The sequence below is a fragment of the Xenopus laevis genome, chromosome 7S (assembly GCF_017654675.1).
Source record: "Xenopus laevis strain J_2021 chromosome 7S, Xenopus_laevis_v10.1, whole genome shotgun sequence".
Classification (NCBI taxonomy): Eukaryota; Metazoa; Chordata; class Amphibia; order Anura; family Pipidae; genus Xenopus; species Xenopus laevis.
In genome coordinates, this window is record NC_054384.1 from 112,437,514 (window position 1) to 112,449,295 (window position 11,782).

Consider the following 11,782-nt stretch of genomic DNA (forward strand, 5'->3'; position numbering starts at 1 on the left):
AGACAACCCACAACACATATTTGGGATTGTAGCTTTAATTCATCATTTATAGAAGGAAGGAACCCCCAAAAATGGTTCTGTTTGTCATCCCTGGCCTCTGTGCACATTCCCACTATTTGTTCCCCAGGAGACTGCTGGGATCAGAGGGGCCAAGTGATGGAACTAAGTTACATAAAGTTTATCACTAGATGCCCGGGATGATTTCACATTAAAGGCCAGGCAGAGATTTGAGAAGGCATCATGTTTTGGATAAATACACAGGTTACACTAGAACATACAAGTTCCACCAGTAATTACAACTGGGGCTACTTTATTTATTATAATATACACATTTCAGTGAGTCATGTGACAGAAATGACATCAGAACGCACCGTTTATAAGGATATCATTTACATATAATATCTCTGGCTGTTGTGTATTATTTATGTATTTAACACTTGTCAATGTGCTTTCAGAGTGTCTAGGACATCCATCGAGGACTACTACCTGCAGAGTGTACTGGGTAAAGGCAACTTTGGCAAAGTGAGTTGATCCGTCCTTAAATAAGATAAATAAAATACAAATGAGCAAATGTGAGGTTACTGAATGCACTTTTCCTCACTGTTTCTATCACTCCAGGTATATCTCGCACAACACAAATCTTCTGGAGAAGAGGTTGCCATCAAGACAATAGAAAAGGAAGAGATAACAAGAATTGTTGGCATTCAGAGGTGAGTTAAATGGGAATGAATATGGATATTTTGTATCTGTTGCAAATCTCTTTAGATTTCAGGCAATTAAGCACAGGCCAACTTGACAGTGATCAAAACAATTAGTATGTGGGCCAAGCAGTTGGACATTATACAGTTTAAATGGAGGGCCAATCATTTAGCCAATGAGTAGAAATTTAATGGCACATTCTTGTTTTTGTTTAATATTCAGCCTGAAACTGGAGAAGGCCATTCTTGAAGAGGCTAAAAGAGAGAAGAACCCTTTCCTCGTTGGCCTATATGCCTCATTTCAGAGCAGAGACCATTTTTGCTTGGCAATGGATTACTGTCCCGGCGGTGATTTGAAAACTTATTTGAATGTCAGTTCCTTCCCAAAGGAGACAGCAGTGTAAGTAACATTCTACTGTTAGGGACCTTCCTAGAGGGTAAGATTTCTGCAGCACCCTAAGTCCTGTACCCATGCATGGGACCTGCTGAACATTTAATGCTGTGCTGCATATAGGGGGCTTCTTAGGGCTAATTAATACCCATTAGTCATTGGAAATCTGTTCTTTATGTTTAATAGGGTGACCCTGTGCCCATTTGAGTGCAGGGAAAGTAATTGGGAGGAAAGTATCAGGTCTGTCCCCTCTGGTGCTAAAAAGGTTAACTGTGCCCTGGAAATAGAGAGCTCAGTGACTATGGATATAATATTTAATATATATAATATTATGTTTAGGAAATAACTCAGTCCTTTTGTGTTTTCTTTGTAGATTCTACTCAGGGTGTATAGTTTTAGGATTACAGTTCCTGCATGAAAGAAATATTATTCACCGGTGAGTATGAATGAAATATTAGTAGCCACATGCCCTTAAGGCAAACATGATTTATTCTCATGTGTTGATAAAGCGCTGCGAGTCCCATAGACTTTCCTATTGGGAAGGGCTCAATGTTTAAGAGCTGAATTTCCAGGTTTCAACCCAGAAATTCAGCTCCGCTAGTGCAGCGAGTGCTATTGTGCTCATTACACTAGTGATGTTGCCCCCCTTTGACCTGCTCCAATGCTAATATTTAATCACAGCTGCCCCAGAATCGCCCCTGATCTGCCCTTGTTTCACCTGGAAGCTTCCAAATATAATGGACTTTCCCCAGCTCATTGCTGCTACCCCTAGTGGCTCCCATTTCCATCCCCTTTAAAGGCACCTGTTCCTTTCCTTCATGATGAGGCAGGAATATAAGGGGAACAAACCCCCCCTCCTCCTTTTATACATGTATATAGAATAGAATAGTGTCCCTGTACTAAAGTAATCATGTTCTTTTGCATTGCAGAGATATAAAGCCACCGAATATCTTGCTGGACTCTGATGGTTATGCCAGAATCGCTGATTTTGGCATGGCAAAGAAAAGTAAGATTTAGATTTTTGTATGGGGGGGGGTCAAATACATGAGCCAGGGCCTATCATTTATGAGGCTCACACAGCAGGACTTACTCTTGGTACAACTCACTGTTTAGTTTTATATGTACCAATTTATTTATGGGTCAGACCTTCACTAACTAGTACTCACCCTTCTAGGGGATAAAACACAACAGGGGGCTATGGCAGTAAGCAAGTAACATTGTGACTACTGCCAAGGTAGAAATGGCAACCATAGCCCATAACAAGCCTAAATAAGTGGAAAATACATAAATATTCATATTTATTCATCACTTAATATTTCTAGTAGACAAGAAGATTCTGAACATGAATTACACAGAGGTAGAAATGTCATATGGAAATGATGCTAAAGCAACGTTTGTCTCTGTTTCAGCTGCGGGATATGATGGCACAGCTACTACTGATTGTGGAACTCTTCCCTATATGGCCCCTGAAATTTTCAGATCCCGTTTCTACACAAAATCTGTAGACTGGTGGGCACTAGGGATATTGATCTATAAAATGCTGCTCAACAAGGTGAGTGTCTGTTTGCAAGAGAATTTTTAGTTTTGCATGGATAGTGCTGGATCATTGGAACTGAATGACCAGCTTCTTGTTTTAATAAACTGAATAACCCTAAAATAGAGTTGCCACCTGTCTGGATTAGACCTGGACAAGGCCTTCCCAGTCAAGTCAGGATCTTCCTTGATTGACATGGTGAGAAGCCAATTGCTGATCACCACATAATAGCCCCACCCCATGATGTCTCTCGTCCCACCCTCAACATCAATGACCCACCCTCTGACATCATGACTCCTCCCCCTGCCCAGAGCCTGGGCCACAGAAAGGTGCCAACCCTACCCTAAAACTGAATTACTTAACGTGTCAATCATTGTTTCCTTTGTAATCAAATTCCATTGTTCCTTTTCAGGTGCCATTTAATGGATTTCCTATGAAAATCCTTATAAAGAGGATCATAGAAACGAAGCCAATCTATCCCAAAAATCTGGATAAAGACACCACTCGTCTAATACAAAAAGTAAGTTGTCAGCAATTTGGATACTGGGCTTTTGTGTTTAGGGATAATCCCACCGATAGAGTATGAGCCCACAAATGGACTCAGTAATGTTGGAACCAAACATTAGCAATTGGATGATAGTACAGCTATGAGATCCCTTATATGGGAACCCATTATCCAGAAAGATACAAATTACCAGAAGGCCATTTCCATAGATTCAGTTTTATGCAAATAACCCCTTATTGGGTTAGTTCTTTTTAATGATTTCTACTTTATCTGAAATAAGAAAACAGAACCTTTAACTTTATGGTAACTGAACTGCATGAATCCATATTGGGTGGTCTAATGTTTAAATGTTAGTAGACTTAATATACAGTGAATGAAATGATGGAAAGATCCCCTATCTGGAAAACCCCAGACCCCAAGCCTTCTGGATAACAGATTCCATTCCTGTCCAACATTGTAGCATTTCCATTAGCTAGCATGCTAGAAAGGGTTAACTCTGCCTTCAAACTGTTTGCTTTCTAACATTCATTTTATAAAATACATTGGTTTTAAATGTATATGTAAATATAATCGCTATATAAAGTGTTTTGTGACCAATGAAGCCCTGTAGCAGGTTGGCTGAATCCAATACAAACACATGGGCAGATCCTGCTTTTGATTTACTGTTAACTGAAAAGCATTGATTAAATGTTGATGATATAAATACTGTATAGAGCTGCTTAGAGACAGGCTGTGTGTATAACGATATATACTTATATATATTTCTAGCTCTTGAGGAAAGATCCACACAAGCGACTAGGAAGTAAACGTGATGCAGAGGAGCTAAAGGAAAGTCCATTCTTTAAGGTAAAGTTTATGTATTACAAATCTTTACAACAACAGTCGTCATAAAGAAATCATTGTATAGAAGTGATAGAGAAAATTCTATTTATTGGCATTGATGAGAACTCCATATCCCAACCCATCATGGAACTTGTGGAACATTTGGCTAATGTCGTGTGGGCTTCCTATTACTTATAGCTGGGAATTATCATTTAACCGGCGCAGAAGAGTAACTTGTTTTACCCTGTTTTACAGGAACTGGACTTTGATGCCCTTTCTAAAAAACACATAAGGGCCCCGATCATTCCCCAAGAGAAAACACCAGGATGTTGCTGTGGTTTTTTGTGTTTTTTATGTCAAACACAGATTGTGTTGTCAGAACCAGAATACAGACCAAATTACAACCTTGTAGAAAAGGAACTGGAAAACTTCCATCGTCCTGCACTTTTACAAGAAATAGACTGAATAAGACTGAGAAGACCAAATGAGCAGGGCCAAACGATTTCATTACAACAATGGCAAAGGGCACTGATGGGACAAAGATCATATCCACTAGCCAAGGTAAAATCAAACCTGATTGGCCGGATATTGATAGTGGAGGCCCATCTCAACACCCCATATGGGCAGATAAGTTTCCAAATCAGTCTAAAGAAAGAAAAGATCATAAAGGTAAAGAAAGAAAAAGAAAAGATAGATCATAAAGGTAAAGTAAGAAAAAGAAAAGATAGATCATAAAGGTAAAGAAAGAAAAAGAAAAGATAGATCATAAAGGTAAAGTAAGAAAAAGAAAAGATAGATCATAAAGGTAAAGTAAGAAAAAGAAAAGATAGATCATAAAGGTAAAGAAAGAAAAAGAAAAGATAGATCATAAAGGTAAAGAAAGAAAAAGAAAAGATAGATCATAAAGGCAAAGAGTAGAACTTTGATGTGTTCAAGATCAGCCTAGAAGAAGACCTTAGAAGGAGACCAGACCTAGAAGACAGACTTGGACATAGGAAGAGAAAGATCAAACTAATATGACTTGATATAATCCCCAAAAGTGTATTTGTTTATGAAACCCTCCCTAATCCCCCCTCAGCCTACTGTTACCTCTAATGATTGGCACCATCACTGCCCAGTTGCCTCTCAAACAGTCGGCTGTGGGGGGGTTGGTGCAATAAATCAGTAGGTTCTCCAGCCTATTGATTCATTGCAATGACCCCCAAACCCAGTCCAATGCCAGGCCATAGAGCCAAAGCAACTGGGCAACAGTCAAACTCCTGCTGGGTGAGGGGTGGGTGTGTGGGTGGGGGGAGGGTATTAACCCTTTTGCCAGGCTTATACTTTGCAGCAAGGGTTAAGCAAATAAAATACTTTTGGGGATGCCTGTAAGTTATATTAAACATTCTTATCTATGAGAGCATCTTTTTATTTATACTATTGTATGTATTGTTTTTATTATACTCAACATTCAATAAAGATCATTTGCTTTGCAATAACCATGTATTGTATCATTTTATGATTCATCAATTTAGGGGCATTTTAGTTGGGGGGGAAGCTATGCCACTAATATATAGTGATGTGTAGAGAGATACAGTTCTGATAATCTTATTTCAGTAGCACATGGGGGCAGGGCAACAGAATTTCACCCTTCATTTGGGCTCAGAGAATATTTCAAAATGTTGTGTTCTCTCTATAGGAAGTATTTGCTACAGGGGAGGGCTTTTAGTTTGTTTCTGTAACAAAACTTAGTCTTTTATGTCCAAAAATGCTGCTGATTCGGAAAGTCCCATATCTCCCAAATATGTCAACTGAAACTTACATTTCTGCAACCTTTATCGCTCCCCCACTTGTGCCCATGCTCTTTCTAAATGACAAGCATTGATGTGGGTTAAGCTATAGTTCAGCACCACCGTAGTGACATTCTGTGTTTTAATCTAAGTGGCTGAAGCAAAACCAAAATACAATAAAAAGAACTGGCCACTTTGAGTATTGAGGTGCAACTATGTGTGTGGATTCAGTTAGAGAAGGTGAAGTAAAAAACACTCAGCCCTGTCCATATCCAGGATTGGCCCCGGGGCAATTAGCCAAATCCTCTATTAAGGGGTTCGTTATCCACCAACCTGACAGCACAATTATTGTTGTACTATAAATATACACAATACACAGACACTTGTTTGTAATGAGGAATTTCTACACTGGGGACACAATTGTGCTGAAACGGGAAACGTTTTCTTCACGTTTGGAGCAGAAAATGATCAAGAATATAATTGTTCTCTGTAGCAATAGGGGGGGGCTATGTTGAAATCCAAATTATAATAAGCGTCTACACAAATTACAATGAATACATTTTGGGGGGCAGTTAAGTCAAATACATCATTTGTCCTTAATATGAAGAATAACTTGATTATTTCAGGCATATTACTTGTTACATAAACCCTGCTACAAACACTTGCCTCTTTTCTATCCATTACATGATTATATATTCAATGTGCCCCATAATGCCATACTTAGCTTTTTATTCAGCAGATCTCCAGTTTGTAATTTCAGCCATCTGGTTGCTACGGTCCAAATTCCCCTAGCAACCATGCACTGATGTGAACAAGAGACTGGAATATGAATAGGAGAGACCTGAATAGAAAGAGGAGGAATAAAAAGTAACAATAACAATAAATTTGTAGCCTTACAGAGCATTTGTTTTTTAGATGACCCCCCCACACACACATCTAAATACTGGAAAGCATCAGAAGAAAAGGGCAAATAAAACAATAAAAAATAAAGAGCAATTGACATAATAAAAGTTAACGTAAAGGTAAAAGACGCCATTTGATCCATTGGGCAACACATTGAACAGTGAAATAGTTTAGAAGATCACAGAGCAATGATTGATTTTGTGGCATTTTGGAAACACAGGAATATTATTTAGTATTTACCAAATAAAACAAATATATAAAATGAAGCTTTAGGGCTGGGGTTGGGGCTGTTGCGGGATTTCCCATGATGCCCGGCATATCTGTATCTCTGCTCCGCCCCCACGTCACATGACTCTAGTTTGTGTTTAACCCTCTTCTGCTATTGCATGAGATGTAATAAACATTTAGTTGCGTGTGGCGCTCTAGGAGTCCTGTGCCTCCGCTATATGGGAGAGACCTTGTACACTAGAAAACGGCTGTGCCTCCACCCAAAGTCAGGACAGGCTGAACTGTAACTCCCCTCCCTGGGAACTTCTCACATACACAGTGGAAAGGTTGATGGATTTATGTGGCAGGACACTATACCTTTAGATGACAGTGATACAGGCAGCTGCCAGCCAGGAGCAACTTCACTCAATTAATGCAGCTCATGATCTCTGAACTGCTGAGGGGAATCCCCACTTATGTGGCAGTTGCTTCAGAGCCCTGATGAGGACTCCCTTTCCTTCCACACCCTAAAGAGACTTTCCCACACAGAAAATCTGGGAGTATTCACAATTTGCTTGTACTCTACTGCTTCTCTCTCCCAGCAGCCCTTCCTCTCTCCCAGCAGCACTTTCTCTCTCCCAGAAGCCCTTTCTCTCTCCCAGCAGCACTTTCTCTCTCTCAGAAGCCCTTCCTCTCTCCCAGCAACCCTTTCTCTCTTCCAGCAGCACTTCCTCTCTCCCAGCAGCACTTTCTCTCTCCCAGAAGCCCTTTCTCTCTCCCAGCAGCACTTTCTCTCTCCCAGAAGCCCTTCCTCTCTCCCAGCAACCCTTTCTCTCTTCCAGCAGCACTTCCTCTCTCCCAGAAGCCCTTTCTCTCTCCCAGCAATCCTTTCTCTCTCCCAGCAGCACTTTCTCTCTCCCAGCAGCCCTTTCTCTCTCCCAGCAGCACTTTCTCTCTCCCAGCAGCACTCCACCATGTAGAGCAGAAAAATTCCATCCCTCGGTACCACAGAAATTGGACAGCACGGACATATAGTATGGATCAGGCCTTTTGCCTTTATAATGTCACATAACAACCCCTCAGTGACTACTAATATACTTTTTACAGTAGGGGGTACATTATCCCTTATACATGAGTGATACTCAGAGTTCCCTGTATAACTCAGCCTGCAGCCTTGTGCCTTTATATGGTCACAGAACAACCCCTCAGTGACTTCTAATATCCTTATCATTTACAGTAGGGGGTACATTATCCCTTATAATACATGAGTGATACTCAGAGTCCCCTCAGCCTGCAGCCTTGTGCCTTTATATGGTCACAGAACAACCCCTCAGTGACTTCTAATATCCTTATCATTTACAGTAGGGGGTACATTATCCCTTATAATACATGAGTGATACTCAGAGTTCACTGTATAACTCAGCCTGCAGCCTTGTGCCTTTATATGGTCACAGAACAACCCCTCAGTGACTTCTAATATCCTTATCATTTACAGTAGGGGGTACATTATCCCTTATAATACATGAGTGATACTCAGAGTTCCCTGTATAACTCAGCCTGCAGCCTTGTGCCTTTATATGGTCACAGAACAACCCCTCAGTGACTTCTAATATCCTTATCATTTACAGTAGGGGGTACATTATCCCTTATAATACATGAGTGATACTTAGAGTTCCCTGTATAATAAGTTTTCTCTTGGGAGAACTAAGACTCACAGCTTAAAGGTCAATTTGCCTATAAGGGCTATTCCACACGGGGAGATAGCGACGCGTTTGCGGTCGCGGCGACAAAGCGCCGCGACAGTCGCCGCGACCGGCGCAGGCGACAGTTTTGTATGGGCGCCTATGTAAAAACGCCTGTGCTAACCACACGAGGCGATGCGCTTTTCAACAGTCGCCTGAAAATGCCTGTCTGACCATGGGAAAGAGAACAGCCCAGGAGCAGGGAGTACAGGGAATCAGAGCTCTGTACCTGGGTAAGTACTGGGGGAGATTGGATTCACTTACCCAGGGGGAGGTTCCTGTCTGACCATGGGAAAGAGAACAGCCCAGGAGCAGGAAGTACAGAGAATCAGAGCTCTGTACCTGGGTAAGTACTGGGGGAGATTCACTTACCCAGGGGGAGGTTCCTGTCTGACCATGGGAAAGAGAACAGCCCAGGAGCAGGAAGTACAGAGAATCAGAGCTCTGTACCTGGGTAAGTACTGGGGGAGATTCACTTACCCAGGGGGAGGTTCCTGTCTGACCATGGGAAAGAGAACAGCCCAGGAGCAGGAAGTACAGAGAATCAGAGCTCTGTACCTGGGTAAGTACTGGGGGAGATTCACTTACCCAGGGGGAGGTTCCTGTCTGACCATGGGAAAGAGAACAGCCCAGGAGCAGGAAGTACAGAGAATCAGAGCTCTGTACCTGGGTAAGTACTGGGGGAGATTGGATTCACTTACCCATGGGGAGGTTCCTGTCTGACCATGGGAAAGAGAACAGCCCAGAATGTATTTGGAAAGTGAGCCGCAAGCAGGATTCTTGCTCTGTCCAATCTGTATGAAGTACCCTACGTTTATTTTCCTGGTTCTTCTGAATCAAAAGGAGATGGGGATGCCCCAAAACTGAAGTGTGAGCTATGTGGCCGAGTGGACTTTGAGTACACATTTAAACGCTCCAAGTGGTTCTGTTCTATGGCTTTTGCCAAAAGGTAAGAGAATGAATTGTAATTTTTCCTTCACTTCAATGCTGGGTGCTACACCCTTCCATGGCATTATCCCTACCGGCTGAGGTGATGGTGCAACTGGCGATAACTTGGCTTCACTCAGTCACTTCTAATTGTAACAGTATCACAGGTAACTTTACTCCTTCTTTCATCTTCCTGGAGTTGATCGTTTTGGCTATTCTTCTATCCATTCCAATGGCCCTTTTCTTCCACAGCTTTCAGGTTTTGGTGCCATTTGAGAACATTTTAGTTGAGCAGTCTCTCATTTTTTACACTTCTTTCTATGTTTTCCCCTGTCCAATCAACTTTTGAATTAAAGTCAGCAGCATGACATGACTGTTGGGTTTCTATGATTCTACTACACCTACTAGTAAATTATTTTCCATATAGAAATAGAATTTCGACCAAAACCAGTGATTGGTCGGGTTAGTGATGTGGCGCTGCTATTATTCTGAACACACATTCTGTGTATATAAAATATCTGTAGATATGGGGAGGGTTGTTCAGGAAGGGTAGTTAAGCAGCAGGAAGGGGAAGGCAATACTGAATAAAGTGCAGGAGGGCAGCCAGATCTGAATGATTATTGTGGGACTGAGCAGAGCAGTAACCTGTCCCCCACTTTCTTCTAACCAGCAGCCTGCCCGTCACCCCAATGAACCCCGGGCCTATTCCCAACCCCTCGGCACTGAAGCTCAGTAACAGCCGAGAAGACTCCAGCCGCTTCTCAGACAATTCCAGTTATGAGGAGCCCCTGTCCCCCGTCTCCACCAGCTCTTCCCTGTCCCGGCCCAGACAGGAGCGCAAGGTGGAACCCCCCACCCTTCACAGGCGGGACCCCATTGATATGAGCCAGGAGTTCTTGCCCATCGACCCCACCAAATGGAACGTAGAGGATGTGTACAAGTTTATCTGCTCCGTCCCAGGTACGTGGCACCGACCCAGTCCTAGTTGGCCAGAAGCTGCTTTCTGTGCTGGACTAGCACTCATTTACTAGTAGTCAGGGTGCAAACTCCAGCCCCATAACCCACAATGCATTGCTCTTCCCCCAGAAGAGTGCCAGGCAGTGTGGGTAGCAGTGTCAAGGATAGGCTCTTGGGCATGAAAGAGGTCAGTTGGAAGGAACGCTGGTAGTAGGAGGGCAGTGAGTAGAGTGAAATATTTCTCCTGGCCCAGTGTTGCCCTAACCCTTTCTTCTCTTGCCCCAGGGTGTCAGGAGATCTCAGAAGAGTTCCGTGCCCAGGAAATTGATGGACAGGCCTTGCTCCTGCTGAAAGAGGATCATCTCATGAGCGCAATGAACATTAAACTGGGTCCAGCGTTGAGGCTCTACGCACGGATCAGCATGCTGTCTTACTCCTAGCTGTCGGACTTCTAGCTGTCTTACTCCTAGCCGTTGTACTTCTAGCTGTCGGACTTCTAGCTGTCTTACTCCTAGCCATTGTACTTCTAGATGTCGGACTTCTAGCTGTCTTACTCCTAGCCGTTGTACTTCTAGCTGTCGGACTCCTAGCTGTCATACTGCCCGTGGGATGAGGCCCGGCTTGCTTTAGCAATAGACAGACTGGACAGATGTGTGCCAGGCTCAGCCTTGTGGTTCCCACACATGCAATACTTGGGTCCCAGGAAGGGGGCACTCATCTAATTCCAGGACTTGTACTGTCAGATCCTCAGGGGCTGCAGCCAATAGGAATTCTGCGATTCACTCAAAACTTTGAACTTTGTTTTTTTGTATTTCAATGAAAGTTCCTTTAAATTATCTTTAAACACTCCTGTCACTTTTCTATCTGTTTCTGATCTCGGGACCTGGCGCCGCTTACACCAAAACAGTTTGCAGAATAAATGGAATGATATAAATTGCAGGGAACTGGTACCGCTAGCATGTCCTACTGGGCCAGTTCCCATCTGTCCGGCTGCTGCTCTAACCCCACTGACACTCAGGAACCAGTTCTGTTCAACAGACCCAAGGAAGTGATTGTGAGACACTTACATCAGACAGTTCTGATAAAATCCTATGAGACGCTTATCAGGTGCTGGTTCTGATACAAGTTTTATTTGAGGAGTCGTGAGCAGGTCCTGACATTTCAGCCCTACAGAACTGGTTCTAATAAACTTGTCCCAAACAAGCTCAGGAACCAGTTCTGGGTGTATCACTGGAGTTTTGATTTTTTATGATACTAAGGAAGTGGTTCTGGAGTGGGATTCTGTTTCTATTGGACCTGCCGGTTATATACTGTTGAATCCAACACA

General features: G+C 42.7%; 3 protein-coding genes across 3 annotated transcripts; all 3 read left to right on the forward strand.

Moving 5' to 3' along the window:
* The first annotated feature begins 397 nt into the window (after positions 1-397).
* On the forward strand, positions 398-2,851 carry LOC108703104 (serine/threonine-protein kinase N1-like). Its single transcript, XM_041570664.1, has 5 exons — positions 398-1,098; positions 1,463-1,525; positions 2,019-2,095; positions 2,499-2,641; positions 2,750-2,851. The coding sequence occupies exons 1-5, from the start codon at positions 875-877 to the stop codon at positions 2,849-2,851; spliced, it is 609 nt and encodes a 202-aa protein (XP_041426598.1). The 5' UTR covers positions 398-874.
* LOC121396648 (ribosomal protein S6 kinase alpha-5-like) lies at positions 2,742-4,650 on the forward strand. Its single transcript, XM_041571822.1, has 3 exons — positions 2,742-3,143; positions 3,897-3,974; positions 4,206-4,650. The coding sequence occupies exons 1-3, from the start codon at positions 3,057-3,059 to the stop codon at positions 4,413-4,415; spliced, it is 375 nt and encodes a 124-aa protein (XP_041427756.1). The 5' UTR covers positions 2,742-3,056; the 3' UTR covers positions 4,416-4,650.
* On the forward strand, positions 4,466-10,949 carry LOC108697275 (polyhomeotic-like protein 2). Its single transcript, XM_041570665.1, has 4 exons — positions 4,466-4,511; positions 9,337-9,523; positions 10,169-10,458; positions 10,741-10,949. Exons 1-4 carry the CDS (start codon positions 4,466-4,468, stop codon positions 10,893-10,895), a joined length of 678 nt encoding a protein of 225 aa, XP_041426599.1. The 3' UTR covers positions 10,896-10,949.
* Positions 10,950-11,782: the final 833 nt, after the last annotated feature.

Coding starts and splice junctions, on each gene's coding strand:
- LOC108697275 (XM_041570665.1), top strand. CDS start 4,466: ATGGCAAAGGGCACTGATGGGACAAAGATCATATCCACTAGCCAAG. Junction 4,512..9,336: donor GATCATATCCACTAGCCAAG/GTAAAATCAAAC, acceptor TTGGAAAGTGAG/CCGCAAGCAGGATTCTTGCT. Junction 10,459..10,740: donor GTTTATCTGCTCCGTCCCAG/GTACGTGGCACC, acceptor CTCTTGCCCCAG/GGTGTCAGGAGATCTCAGAA.
- LOC121396648 (XM_041571822.1), top strand. CDS start 3,057: ATGAAAATCCTTATAAAGAGGATCATAGAAACGAAGCCAATCTATCCC. Junction 3,144..3,896: donor CCACTCGTCTAATACAAAAA/GTAAGTTGTCAG, acceptor ATATATTTCTAG/CTCTTGAGGAAAGATCCACA. Junction 3,975..4,205: donor AGGAAAGTCCATTCTTTAAG/GTAAAGTTTATG, acceptor CCTGTTTTACAG/GAACTGGACTTTGATGCCCT.
- LOC108703104 (XM_041570664.1), top strand. CDS start 875: ATGAGTAGAAATTTAATGGCACATTCTTGTTTTTGTTTAATATTCAGC. Junction 2,096..2,498: donor TTTTGGCATGGCAAAGAAAA/GTAAGATTTAGA, acceptor TCTCTGTTTCAG/CTGCGGGATATGATGGCACA. Junction 2,642..2,749: donor ATAAAATGCTGCTCAACAAG/GTGAGTGTCTGT, acceptor ACCCTAAAATAG/AGTTGCCACCTGTCTGGATT.